The 14620-nt window shown below is 46.2% G+C and overlaps 1 protein-coding gene across 3 annotated transcripts in view; it reads left to right on the forward strand.

Annotated features, from left to right (window-relative positions):
• Positions 1–14620, forward strand: part of MYO5B (myosin VB) — a 153149-nt gene that overhangs the window by 126293 nt on the left and 12236 nt on the right. The window contains exons 28-32 of one of the 3 annotated variants that reach the window (XM_040090694.2): positions 3990–4229; positions 5030–5127; positions 11114–11191; positions 13386–13584; positions 14283–14376. In XM_040090694.2, coding sequence (XP_039946628.1) covers positions 3990–4229; positions 5030–5127; positions 11114–11191; positions 13386–13584; positions 14283–14376 — 709 coding nt within the window. Of the gene's footprint in view, positions 1–3989; positions 4242–5029; positions 5128–11113; positions 11192–13385; positions 13585–14282; positions 14377–14620 lie in introns of all 3 variants that reach the window. The other 2 variants (XM_040090695.2, XM_040090696.2) reach the window with 2 other exon arrangements.

The following is a 14620-nucleotide window of genomic DNA, read 5'->3' on the forward strand; positions in this document are numbered from 1 at the left end:
GCAAGGCAAAAGTGACTTACTGCTGATTTTGAGGGCTTCTTTTCCCTCCTTCCCCCTTGACAGCTGCTTCCATGGCTATGACAAAGCTACTCCTGTCTTCTCTTTCTCCTGCTAATACGTTTCTCAAATATTTGTACTGTCTCTGGCTCCTTTAAGAGTTTATTGTGAATATGTTTATTTTTCCTTTTCACCAGCTTGAAAAGACTTTATCTCGGGGAAATAGTCTGAGTTGCCTAAAAGCTCACACACAAGGCAGTCTTTCTGTGGATTCTCTTGGATGGCTTGTGAGGAACCAGTTAGTCAGCCATGGATGGAGACACCTTCCACTGGACCAGGCTGCTCCCACCTGGCCTTGGACACTTCCAGGAAATCCAGGGGCACCCACAGCTTCTCTGTGCCAGGGCCTCCCGCCCCCCGTCACAGCCAGGAATTTTTTCCTCCTTTCTGATCTAAAACTTCTCTCTTTCAGTTTGGATGAGATAAACTTTAAGGTCCCTTCCAACTCAGACTGTCTCTGCTGTTGTAAGATTCCATACTTTTATGTCTCATTTCAGACACTTTTGGCAGTCACAATCCCTCAAGCATGACAATACATGGTGTGGGTGTTACTGGAGGTTTGCTTTGCAGGTTTGCTTTCTTGCAACCAGCACATGGTCTGATACTTCTGATAGGTGTCTTCTGTCCTCCAGCTTGGTGTCTTGGTGTAATTATTACTATGATAATTACTGTCACGACACCTGTGATGGCAGGGATTTGTCCTTGGAATTAGCATCTGGTGGAGAGCCTGTTGTTGAAGCAGATTCTGATGGAGGGAAGTGAGTGAGGCACGGTGCTCCATTAGAGAGGCTCATCTGTTTTTTGGTTTTGTAAGGCTGAGAAGAAATGTGGGAAACTCAGCTAACACTGATAAATTTACAGGCAGAAGTAGCCTGTCCTTCGTAATGGATAAATACATTTCTCAAAAAATGGTGGCCAAAAATACGCCCAGCCAGATGTTTGGTTATTCATCCAGGAATGCAAAACAAGGAGATATGTCCCTCAGACGCACCAGGGAAAAATGTGTTTTCCTTCTTTCTTCAAGCTGGGAAAGTGGCAGTGGGAATGAAAACACCAAGGAGCCCTTGCTCTGACTCTGTGTTTCTGAGCAACTTGTTCCAGGGGAAGCTGTCCCTGCAGCTGGACTAGGTGGCCTTTAAAGATCTTTCCTAACTCACCCATTCTAGGATTCCAAGCAGGAGCATGATGCATAATTCAGTTTCTAACTCGTTGCATAGCTGGGATGTTTGCTTCATCCCTTAGAACTTGGCAGCTCATCATAAAACGAGCTGTGTCAAGGATTTCATTTTCTTTTCCTGCAGAGTACCAGAAAAGAAGAGAGGGGGAAAAATCCTGGCATGGCAGTGCTAACCTCTCACTTAGGCAAGCTGACACTTCCCCCAGCACTGCTCTTTGCTAAAGAGGGAAGTTATTTCCATCACCATTAGTGCTTGGGTGTCAGAGCTCTTTAACGCTGCATATGTTGGGGCAAGTGTGAGTTCAAGTTCAGTGCATCCTGGCTGTAAAATTTTTTTGGTCAAATTTGTTTATCAGATATTTGTCAAATAAATCAGCATGACTGGACCATGCTGAAGAAAGGGCATTTTTCACTTTGCCAGTAGGAATCTCTTTCCACATCCGTAGCATTTTATTTTAGCTTCTGATCTTCTGTGGCAAATGCTGATGCAAAAAGAGTGTATGAGCTGGGGCCAGAAGGTGTTTTAACACTGCTCCATGAAACCCACAAAGAAAAGGAGTAGGGAATAAATTTAAATGTAAACTTTGAAAGGAGTGGAGTGTACAGTAGGGGCCCTTGGAGCAGGGTTACTGGTTATTGCTTTCTTTCCTGGTCTTCCTGGCTTTGTTTCTAACCAGAGCAGAGCTTGAAATGACCAGCCCTTGCAGTTAGCAGTGTGGTTGACCCATGATAAAAAAGAGAGTGAGAAAGAGATACAAAGAGGAGGAGGAGGAAGGTTAAGGAAAAGTAAAGCAAAGCAAAAAAAGTAAAGCAAATAACAAAACCCACAGAAGAGTAATTTTAGTAGAAAAGCAAGTAACTTCTTTCATGATCATTGAGGGGTGATGCTTCTCCATGTAGCAGGAAGAGTTAAGCCCAGTGTGCTATCAATTCCCACCACGCACACACTTCCAACTCCTGCTTTAAACACCAGTTAGAGAAAATCCCATGTCTCATATGCTCCCTCTGCCGTGCTTAATGTGGAGGAATTGATGGATCCGAGGCATTTCTCACCCTTTTGGTTTTTTTCACGACAGATGGTATAAAGTACCTGAATGTGCCCCATTACTGATGTTGTTTGTTCAGCTAGGAGCATGCTGCCCAGATGCCAGATCAGCTATTCTGTTCACACCTCTGCTGTGATAAGCCATGCTATTTATAATTTGTAAGGATTTATAATTACAGCACCCGTTTCCATAGGAAACGGGGTTTACACAGCTGTGCTAGCTACACACTGTGTAAATTGTATAAATTGTATAAATCCCCCCCCAGCCATTTTTGGATTCATTAGCTTGACTCAGCCCACGCTGATAGTGAAGCAGATATCCCAGAGATAAGAGGGGTTGTGAAAGGAAGCTGTGGGGAGGCTCAGTAAGCAGCAGGGAGATGAGGCACATGGGTGACAGTGGGGGATGATCTTGTGCTGTTGTAGACACCGGAGAATCCACACGGATGGGGGTTGGTCCCTGGGAAAGAGCTGACCCCCACAGCAGACTTTGTCAGCTCACGTGCAGGGGTGTTGGTTTGGGCTGTGCTGGACAAGAGTCCTGTTGGGGTTTGGCGTTGCCTGAGAAGTCTGTGAGTGTGGGGACGGGAAGGAGCAGTCCTGGGTGTCACCATGCAGCACCCAGAGGTGGAGGATCTTTAAGCTTGAAGAGGGTAGATTTAGATGGGATATTGGGAAGAAGTTCTTGGCTGTGAGGGTGGTGAGGCTCTGGTACAGATTTCCCAGTAAAGCTGCCCCTGGATCCCCAGAAGTGTTCCAGGCCAGGTTGGATGGGGCTTGGAGCAGCCTGGTGTAATGGAAAGTGTCCTTGCCACTCCCCATGCCAGTGGGTTGGAACTGGATGAGCTTTAAGGTCTCCCTTCCAACCCACACCATTCCATGATTCTGTGATTCCACCATGTGCAAGGGAGCAAAGCTGCTCTTGCAAGGATTCTCCAGGTGGGTTTTGGGTGGTGGCAGAGAGCTGCCAAATGTTGTGCTGCCACCTGCCAGCAAAGCTTTGTGGTGACGGACTAAAATGAAGGCTGTCTTAGCTGCCAGGGTTCTGTTCTTCTGTCTTCTGCTGCCATGCAAAATAAGCCCTTCAGCTGTCTCAGCAAAGATGTTGTGCAGGAGAATCAGTTGGCATCAAGCTAGCACAGTGTTGGCCCTGCCTGTCAAATGCCAGTGGCTGGGGAGACATCAGGGTGAGGAAATCCTCTAGCTGTAAACACTGCGCTGGGGTGGGGGAATTACAAAGTGTATGAGAGAAGAGGCAATTCACAGACCTGTGGCTCACCTAAGGGATGCCTGCCACGATGATGGTGTGTGCAAATCAGCGTCTTCCAGCTTATCTAATGAATATGAAAGGTGAGCTGAACGTTGTGGGGGTTGTGTGATTTACTGATTCAGAAGGAAAAGAGGTGGAGGAGAAAAGAGCATGCTTAGCTTCTTTAACAGCCTGCTTTCGTGTTTAGGAATAGTGTCATGAAAGAAAAAATACCCCGGGTCACCCTGTAGCGCTGTTATTAAATAGCAACTGCTGACTGCTGACTAAAGCAAAATTACCTTCCCTGAACCACAGATGACTGGGCTGGCAGCAAAACCCAGATCCTGGCGTGCATTGATCTGTAATCATTGATATCTGAGTCACCTTAGTGGCACCTCAGAAGCGGATGAGGCACCACAGGGCAGTTTATCTAAACCGCTTAATGGCTCTATGTTTCCCAGAGGCAAGAGCTGGAGTCGGAGAACAAGAAGCTGAAAAATGAGCTCAATGAGCTGAGGAAGGCCATCGCAGACCACGCCGTGCAGAACAACTACTCCAATGATGTGCAGGACAGCTACAACCTCCTCCTGAACCAGCTGAAATCGGCCAACGAGGAGCTGGAGGTGCGCAAGGAGGAGGTGCTCACCCTCAGGTCGCAGATCATGAAGGCAGCCCAGCAGAAGGACACAAAGAAAAACATGGTAAAGGAGAGGGTAACTGATTTTCTTTTCCTTCTTCCCCTCTGTTGGTGGGGACTGGCTGGCTGCCTGAGCAATGCCATTTCTGCTCTGGTGGGCAGGATGGCACAGGGAGGTCATGGAGGGTTGTGCAGCAGGTCCTGCCCGGGGATGGGATGTAGTCCCTGGCATTTCAGACAGCCCAGGACTCTCTGTGCCATGGTACTGCCCTAGTGCCCATGCCTGATGAGGGTAAGCCAGCCCACACCACCCCTGCAGCAGTGTGTGTGGTTCAGCGTGTTCCTGGTAATGTTTTGCAGCAATTATCTTTCTGTGCAAGGAAATGGGGTGAGGGAAAAGAATTTCGAGACCAGATTCTGCTCGTTTCAGGCTGGTGCAGCTGTAATGTGTTTCTTCTGACATGCAGGCAAGAAGGTAGCCTCTCTCTCAAACAGCTGTGATGGGATTTGTATCTAGAGCACATTCCAATGGAAGGGCACATTTTCCAGAAACTCAAACTTTATTGATTCGCTCTCTTATCATTCCTCAGGGTTTTGGTGTTTATTTCAGACCAGGCCAAGCACCCTGCTTATCCTTTTCCCAAGTTCACTGCATCCTTCTTCCATCTCTTATCACTGTATCCTTCTTCCATCTCTTATCTCTTCTTCTGTGTGTGTGGATCCATAGAAACTCAGCAGTGTGGTGGACACCCCAGGGATGATTTTAATGGAGTAGTTGGGAGTTGTTTGGTGTCAGGAGCTTGTAGAGCCAAGGCAGAGTTTTAAAGCAGGATGTCACATTGCTGTTTTGCACGTTGACTTTAGGAGAGCATCTCCCCCAGTGCCAGCTGGCCCAACAGTGACCGGCACGTTGACCAGGCGGACGCGATCGAAGCCTACCAGGGAATGTGCGAGACCAACCGGTAAGTGTGGCACAGACCTCTCCAGCACCGGGGGGATTCTGCGTGTCAGACGGGTCCACACCAAAATCACGGCGTTTTAGAGAGCTACCAGCCTCTGGATTGTGTTACGGACTCAAGGGTGGGGCCATAAGGATGAATCCAAAGACACGCGTCTTAGGGAATTGTAGAATCCCGGAATGGTTTGGGTTTAAAAGAGGCCTTTAAGATTATCTGGTTCCAGTCAGATATTGAGCAGGTGGAAAAACAAACACGGAAGCGAGCAAAACTGGGTTTTGACTTTGCTTCCAGTATGTAAAGAGCAGCAAGAGTAAGATTTGGGGTTGTATTTGTATTTATTTCAGGTATCTCATATGTTGTTGGGAAGATGCCACAGTTCCCTTCTGGTTTTCCAGAGGCGAAACCCCGTTGTGGTTAACTGAGCTAACAAACATGCTGTATTCCCTGGAAACACTCACATTATTGATTTTCGTGCACCCGAACTGAACGTTAGGAAAAACTGTTTTATTGCAGGTTTACCTCAGTGAGGATTAATACGTGGAACATGTGTCTGTCCTGTCAGTAACAATGAGCTGATACTGCCAAGCATTAAATCAGTCTTTGCAGCTGCCCAGGAGGGTATAAAATAGTAAAGCAGTACTTTCAAGAAGAAAAAAATTACATGGATTAAGCAGCAAAATAATACAAAAAGTAAAATTTTATTTTACTTCAAGGAGTTGTTTTTTTTTTCCTCTTGACAAATACAGATGTTTGAAGCTTTTTTCCCCCCTAAATAATTTCCATTCAGGGAAGGAAGAAGACCCAGCCATTGTGGATTAATGGCTTTTAATAACACAGTATGGTTTGGTACTTTGTAGAGTGGTTGCGGAAGGTTGTTAACATTCCAGGCTGGGACCCAACTTAATGAGGATTTTATTCACACCTGTATGGATAAGAGGAAAGGCCCATTTAAGTGGGGCTCAAAACCCTGATGGCTGGACTGAGGCTCAGCCAGGCTGTTCTGCCAGGTTTCACCAGGTCTGGAGGCCTGGAGCTGGGGATTGTTGGGGTCCAGGGCTCCTGTGACGTTGGTTTCTCACCTGGGCATCATGTCTGGATAGCTCAGGACTAATCCTAGTGGCTCTTTTCAATTTGCCGTTGAGTATTTGCTTTCCTGAAGTGAGCTTGCTGATGAAGCTTGTGCCCCTCCTGCAGCAGAGGTGATGAGATTAATTTGCACATCACATTCTTGTCAATAAATCAGCAGAGCTCAGCGTGCTTCCTGCAGCAAGGAGTGGGTTTTGGTCACTTAATGAATTCCATGAATTTTCTCTTCTTTCCTTCATTTTCCTTCTTTCTAACATTCTCCTGGAACTGTGGGTGCTCATAACGAGATGTGAAATGCCATTGCTGGGCACAGCTTTTGTTACTCCCTAAATTTGCCAGTGTGCATGGGTAGGGAAGGTTGTGTTCAGGGGTTGGTGAAGGAGTCAAAATAAGGTTTGCTGCTTTTGCAGGACTTGTGTCTGACCCGTGGGGGTCACTGGTCCCTGGTATGAATTGGTGTCTGGCCATACTGGTGCACATTCTCTTCTGCAGCCTGCCAGGAGGCTCCAGCCCTCCTCCCGACATTCTGGTTTCCACACTTGACTTCTGCAGAAAGAATCGAATTGTAGAATTGTTCAGGTTCAAAAAGATGTCTTGAGGTCCAGCCCTTCCCCCAGCGCTGCCAAGGCCAGTGCTAAACCATGTGCCACATCCACATGGATTTTAAATCCCTCCAGAGCCTGTGAGTTTCCAGGATCTAATTTTCCACGGGAGTACAAATCTTTTTCCTTGCAATTGCACGGGTGAGCTGCAATTTTAAGAAGTTCATGTGATCTGGCCTTGGTGGTTCTTGGCCTCTTAAAGTTAGGGAGGGGAAATCTGCAGTATCCCGGGTCACTTCATTATTCTCTCATCTGCCTCTCATGTAAAGCTTGACTGGAGCTTGGCTCTTGAAATACAGCAGCAGTAGCTCTATACGCTCTCACCCTGATTTTCTACAGTGATTTATCCAGTGGCTCATTAAGCACCACCAACCTCCCCATTACAAAGTTCCCTTTGCAGTTTTCTGTTTATTGGGGGGCTTTATAAGAAGGAGGCTGGTGTTGATGGCAGTAAAGTGGATGAAGGCAAATGCTTGGGGGAACTGGATTATTAGGTTTGTGGACACAAATTAGCATTCCCTCCCCCCAGCACAAATTTGCATTTGTACTTACACAGCCCTATACCCAATGGTGTCAGCATGAGAAACAGAGGTGCCTTCCCTTTCTAATCTTGATCAATAAATATTTTAATGAGAAGATTTTCTGGTGGGGTTGCAGTTCTGAAATGGGATTTATAGGCAAGAGCCACTTATTCTCTCATCTTCTCTGCAAGAAGCAGTCCCATTTCTCTTTCATAGAATGGCTTTGGTCGGAAGGGACCTTAAAGGTCATCTTGTTCTACCCCCTGCTATGTGCAGGGACACCTCCCACTGTCCCAGGCTGCTCCAAGCCCTGTCCAGCCTGGCCCTGGACACTGCCAGAGATCCAGGGGCAGCCACAGCTGCTCTGGGCACCCTGTGCCAGGGCCTCAACACCTTCCCAGCCACCAATTCCTTCCCAGGATCCCAGCTGTGCCTGCCCTCTGGCACTGGGAGCCATTCCCTGGGTGCTGTCCCTGGGTGCCTTGTCCCCAGTCCCTCTGCAGCTCTCCTGGAGCCCCTTCAGGCCCTGGCAGGGGCTCGGAGCTCTGCCTGGAGCCTTCTCTTGTGCAGCTGAGCAGCCCCAGCTGTGCCAGGCTGGCTCCAGAGCAGAGGGGCTCCAGCCCTGGCAGCATCTCCGTGGCCTCCTCTGCGCTGGCTGCAGCAGCTCCACGTCCTTGTGCTGCTGGAGGCAGGGCTGGAGCAGCTCTGCAGGTGGGCTCTCACCTGAGCACAGGGGCACAGGGGCAGGATCCCCCCTGCCCTGCTGCCCACGCTGCGGGATCAGCCCAGGGCACGGGGGGCTCAGGCTGGGGCAGGTCCAGCTCTCACCCACAGCACCCCAGCTCCTTCTCCCAGGGCCGCTCCCTCTGCTCATCCCCAGCCTGGGTTGATCCCGGGGGTTGCCCTGACCCAGGTGCAGCTCTGGCACCTGGCCTTGTTGAACCTCAGGAGGTTCTCTTGGGCCACTGCTTGGGCTTGTGCAAGTCCCTCTGTCTGACCCAGTCCTTTGGGGGTGTCAGCTGCTCTTTGCCCCCCCAGTCTGAGGTGCTTTTTGACCACGTGGAGGTTCTTCACCAGCCCAGGCTGACAGATGTGGTAAAACTTCGCTCCACCCAGGAGTTGCTCCTAGCTCCAAGTCATCATGTCTTAGCTATTTAGGCTGAGGACAAACCATGGCTTTATTTTAGTGGGAGATCAACCTTTTATTTTCTCCGTGTCTATATAATGCAGCACTTCTAAATACAACAGGAGGAAACCAGGAAGAACTCTGCCAGGTGCTGCTAAACCTGCCCTTGTAGCAATTCTTTCTCCACAAAGCTTTTGGAGGAAAGCCCTTTGACTCCAGGTCAAGGGCAAGTTTGAACTTAAAGCAGCCCTTTCTATATAAATGCATTAAACTTTTTTCCTCTTAAATAAAAATTCTGCTGAATTTCAGCTGCTAAGGGGAAAAGAAGTTAGTTCCTACCTCATTGTCCACTTCAGTAACTGAATTGGAAGCTAAGTAGGCTTTTTGTTCCCTCTTTCAGTTCTTGGGATCATTCTTTCAGGCCTTGGTAGAAATACAGAGCCAGTGAGAGACCAGGTGATGGTGTTAAGAGATAATACCTGGCAGCTCAAAGTAAATCAGGCTGTGTCTTTGAAATCAGCTTCCAAGTGATTTCTGTTGGGTACATGGATTTTTATTTTTTTTTTCTGTTGGGCAAGTCCCACCCACAGCTGCTGTGCAAAGTGAAAAGCTGATGCTGGCTTCACATGAGGGATGTTTTTGCAGCTGGGAGAGGCCATCATGTGGGGATGGTATCCTATCTCTGCTTCCCACTCTCCGGTGGGTATCTTCCCACTCTGCCATAGATCTAGTCTGTGACGCGCATTATTTTTCCTTTTAACTCAGACAAAAAGTTGTATCTGTCTCTGAATGTGAAATGCCCCTTCTTTACAGAGAGAGGATAGTTTACTGAAGATGCTGAAATTAACATTTCTGGGTCTGGGGTACATACACCTCCTTTAAGCTACTTTCACAGGGCGGGGAGGTGTTTGGGCAGGAATTTTTTGCTTCTGATGAGGACAGTTTGCTGACTGCAAGTCCCAGCTGCTCCCCAGACCTGGGCCTCCAAGATCAGGATAAAGGGCTCTGTGAATCAGCCCTTTCAACTCCTCTCCAGCCTTATTTGAAAATAGGATTTACCCAGCATTTTAGGAAATTATGTTTGAGATGCCAATTACTCTAATTACCTTTAAGGGACCCCTTTTTATGTCTTGGTCAACATGAACTTCTGGGAGAAGGGGGAGTGCAGTGGTATCTGAGACAATGCTGTGTTGATGGAGATGGAGTGAATGTTTATTTCCCAGGGCAGGTTTACCTGAAATAAGCATTTTAATATATTTATCTTATAATGGCACTTTCTTGAACTGTTCTCCTCATTTGCCTCAATGCCTACAATTAAAAAAGGAAGGAAAGCTATTTTCACAAGGAGGCTATCTCTTGAAAATGCTGCTCATCATGTGAGATTTCACAGGCTTCTACGTGCAATAAATGGTGGGGATCCTTCCTGCTTTTTCTGTTGGTTTTTAAGGTCTGAGGGCGTGTCCTGCTAAGATTACATGAACCAAAAAAAAAGGCTTTACTAACAAGTTCATGCAAATGAGACAATAAACCTCCCTGTATCTGTCAGCCTGTAGACCCTTTTGGAAACCTGCTATGTATGGGATAGCAACGAGGTTTTAATTTAAATTCATACATGTGGCTGTAACAGATGAACTTTGCAAATGTCAGTGCCTGAAATGTTTGCTTGTTTTGAGAAGTGCCGCGCTTGAGCGTTGGCATGGGAGGGATGCACGAGCTGTCTGTGGTGGTGAGGCACCTCCAGAGCCCTTTCAAAGCAGTGCTGCAACACCGCATTTCTCTCTGCTTTCCTCGTGTGAAAATATGCCCGTGAATGTTTTGTGTGTTGTGCTTTTCCACTGAAATATGCAGATCCCCTTGCCAGGGAATGGAGTCTGCTACAGCTCTTTTCAAAATGTGTGTTGGCTTTCTTCTTCTTCTTTTTTTTTTTTTTTTTTTTTTTTAATTACTATAATGATATATTAAGTTTGATGGTTTCCTTGCTTACTTTTTAAATTGTTGTTGCTTAAAACAAACTCTCTTTTCTAACTGACATCAAAGCCAGGTAAACTCTTGCTACAACAAGTGTTTCTGGTCAAGTTGACCGGCTTGCATCACTCATTTGTAATCCGTTTGGCACCTCATTAAAAAAGATAAATCAGCTTCTTGCCTCATATAACTTGAAAAAAAAAACAAAAACAAAAAAACCCTGAACAATCTGCTAAAAGGAGCCTAAAAAAAGCAATCTGCTAAAGGTATTAAAGCAAGATGAGACTCTTCTGCCCATTATTCTGCCTGGATGTATACAGAGGAGATTGATCTTGTGTGGATGCATGTGGTGTTTGGACCAAAGGTTGCTCTGAGGAAAGACTGATGTGTTTGGCTCAAATGCTGAGGAAATCCTTGGCTGAAGCAGAAGGAATAGAATTTATTTTAGACCAGTTCCTGCAGTGGGAAAGAGATGGAGAAGCTTGTTTTTAAAATACCCTACACGGCACAGCCAGGGCAGGGCTCTTCTTCCCTGAGATGGAAAAAGAAATGCAATGTGATGAAAGCGTGCTCTAAAAAATAATACTGAATGAAATAAATAAGGGTTCTGCACCTTCCCCCCTTCTCTTTCAATTGACCTTTTGTCTTTCTCTGTCCTGTTGTTTCCTTTTTCTGTCCTTTATTTCTAGCAAGACTGAGGACTGGGGGTATCTCAATGAAGATGGAGAGCTCGGCTTGGCTTATCAAGGTTTAAAGCAAGTTGCCAGGTCAAACACTTTCTTTTTTCTCCCCACTACTGCTTCTTCCTTCTCCTGCCTTCTCCTTGCCCTCTTGTTTCTTTCTCTTGCTCTGCTGTTGCCATGTGGTCCTGGACGGGGCCCACTGTCCTCTCTGGGAGCAGCTGGAGGTAGGATTTCCAAACTGCAGGAACTGAGACCCTCCTGTAGTTTTGAGAGGAGTCATGGTTCCAGTGGGCCGTTGCTGGTGGTGGCTGTTGTCACTAATGCCTGTGCTTGATCCCTTAAGGATTATGTGACATTCATGGCAAATTGGGTGATGAAGGGGTTGGGAAGCTGGGACTCCAAGAAGTCAAAAAAACCCTCCCATTTTATTTTAATTTTTTTTCCCCAATTGCACTAAGACACGGCACCTCTCAGAAGTGTTTTCTCCCAATCCTTGACCTTTTGGAAGGTCAGTCCTTGTATCCCAGCTCATCCTTTGCATGATCCTGGGGATTTCGTGCTCCCATCCATGTATTGTCTGTAGGCGAGAAAAGCACATGGTGGACACAGGGTGCCTTCATTCCACAGCTCTCCCCAGGTCCTGCTCTGCTGGGCAAAAATCCCTCCTGGATTCTTGTCCTGCATCACCCTGTGCTTGGTGGCTATGAGGCTCCAATATTTATGATTTTTAATAAAGTTCTAAGGACATTAAAGAGATGAAAAAATTAAATATTGTGTATAGAGCAGTCTAAAGTGTTCACATCTAGAGGTGTCAGAGTGAAACCAGACAGTAACAGGAGGAAATAACAGAGATTATTTCATGTGTTTTTCCAAGCAAAGTAGGATCCCAGGCTCATAGAAGGAGCATGGTCTTCTGAGGGTGTCTCAGATTATCCAGACTGAATCCAACCTAATCCCAGTATGAAGAAATAAAATGAAAATTAAGTATTTAATACTTATTTCATGGTGGGTCTGTATTTTCCAAGCCTATTAAGAATATAAGTCCTGACAGGATTATGAGGCTGACTGCATTACTGCCCATGTTTCTATAGGTGGAAAACATGCTTTTCTGTCTTGTGCTGGAAGGTGGGAGTAGAGTTTCTGTTACTAAATTTTCTAAAGGCAACAAAAACAACAACCACACAAAACAGCCTGAGGAATGATTAGTACTTTTCATCCAGGAATCTTCCCTGAAAGCATGCACTGTTTTATAAAAGTTAGTAAAGGAAAACGGCAAAACAAAAACAAAAAATTCCACGCACAGCTGTTCCTGTAGGGAAACTGTCCACAGTGTGGATCACAACTAATTTCTTTTTCCCCACTGGCCCAGCTGTGTCTGTGCATGTCCTGGGTCAGTGTGGAGGTGTCAGCAGCAGAATCTTCCTCATCTTTGAGGATTGCTGTTTGCATCCAGTGTCAGAAGGCCCTGAGCTGGGTGTGGGGTGACCATAGCTCTGGCCAGGCACATCCCTGAGCTACAGCAGGGGCTTGGTGATCCCCTTGGGTCATTTCTTCTCTTGTCCACCATTGAACTGTGTAATTTGGGACTATACTTTGTGGTTTCTGGCTTGGTGGCCCTGTCTCAGAGCCCTCCTACCTTCTGGAGTCACTTCAGTCTTCTGGCAAGAGCTGGTGGGCTGAAGGGAGACTTCCATGTCGCAGAGGGTAGGGGACACTTAAAAAAATCAATTACCATGTCACCTGCCAGGTTTATCACCGTCACTATCAGCACAGGTGACTGCAGTTAACAGTGGTGAATCATTCCTCCACTGGATTTAAAAAAGGCATTATGGCTTAGCAAATGGCAGCTTTCAAGAGTGAGAATTTATGTTTGACAGGAAAGGAGCACAGGGAAAAATGTCCTTCAAGCTGAGCTTTTGGAAACAAAACCTGCAGGTGTTGATTTGTATTGCTTTCTTGCCATGTATTTGCTTTTTGCAAGTAAAGGAACCTGAATGTTTGATGCAGTTAAATGAAAAAAAAAGGGATGTTTTGGGATTTATTAAAAAAAGAAAAATTCCAATATTTGATTTCATGTCTCTTAATTTCAAAAGTATATCGTCTGCAGTATAGCAAATGACAGACTGATGTGGCAATAATTGCTTCTTGTTTGTCAGATTTATAGGGAGGTTGGCTGAGGTATCCCCCAAGTTGTCTGATTTTGAAGGCTCTAAACTCAAATGGTGGTTACTTCCATCATGCAGACATCACAGACTGATCAGTGTGGTCCTGTTCTCAGGTTGCTGGAAGCACAGCTCCAGGACCAGAGAAGGGAGCATGAAGAAGAGATGGAAGCGATGAGGAACCAGATTGATTTAATGCAAGAGGAGCTGGAGAACCAGCAGCAGGCATTCCTGCAGACTCTGCAGCTCTCTCCAGAGGTCCAGGTGGAGTTAGGACTTCAGCAAGAAATTACACGTCTGACCAATGAAAACCTGGTAAGAGGCTGTGCTGAGAACACAGAAAGTGGGCAAAATGCAGTTTGAGAGAAAGGAGATGGGAAGCCTAACAGAGAGGGAAGGGCACTGGGATCTCTTTCACCCCTCCTAAACTCTGCAGAATCCATCAGCATCTCCCACTGATGCATTTGGGAGTGTTGCTACTTGGCCTTGAGCTGATGTTCCATGGTTGTATGACTTTAGTGACCACACAGGTGCTTTATTTTTAATTTTTTCAAATGCTTTTTTTAAGCCTGCCTACTTTGTGGCACTGCCTTCTAAATTAGATCACTGGGGACCCCTCTACTGTGTTAGGCACAGAGGCAGAACAGGCCTTTCACCTTACTTGCTTTTATTGAAAGTGTGAAAAGGCAGTTTCCACTTCAAAAATTTGGCCTGAGTGATCATAAATTTTCCCTTTCTCCCCTTCTGTATCTGCATGCAAGGTCTGGAGGGAATGTTGGCACCTCCTAAGTTTTTGCCTTTTTTCAACAACTCTAGGATCTAAATAAAACAGTTTAAAACTGTTTAATTAACAGCCAGGGTTAAATGCTGTACGTGGTGCTCCTCTTCCACTGAGATGCTCACACCATGCCTTGGTGATGCACAGACCAGACTCCAGCCTCTAACTCAACCCAAATGAGTTGTTCTTGGGTTTGATGTTGGGAGTTCTTTCAAATGTCTCTTCTGACTTTCAGGATCTTAAGGAATTGCTGGAAAAGTTGGAAAAGAATGAAAAGAAGCTGAAGAAGCAGCTGAAGATTTACATGAAGAAGGTCCAAGATTTTGAAGGTGACTTGTGTGTTGGGTGATACTGGGTTGAGGGAACTGCACTTGGGTTTTAATCCTTTGGCCAGCCTTGGAGAGCTGCAGGATTTTCTTCTTTTCTCTCTTTTTCTTTCTATGAAAGTAAGATTTCGCTTGTTCTGGCACTGAACTAGCAGCAGGCACTGAGCTGACACTGACCCTGTGCCAGGGTTTGGAGGATATTTAAGGAAAGTTTTTTGCTGTCATCACAGTCAATGCAGTGACCCAG

The sequence above is a fragment of the Hirundo rustica genome, chromosome Z (assembly GCF_015227805.2).
Source record: "Hirundo rustica isolate bHirRus1 chromosome Z, bHirRus1.pri.v3, whole genome shotgun sequence".
Taxonomy (NCBI): Eukaryota; Metazoa; Chordata; class Aves; order Passeriformes; family Hirundinidae; genus Hirundo; species Hirundo rustica.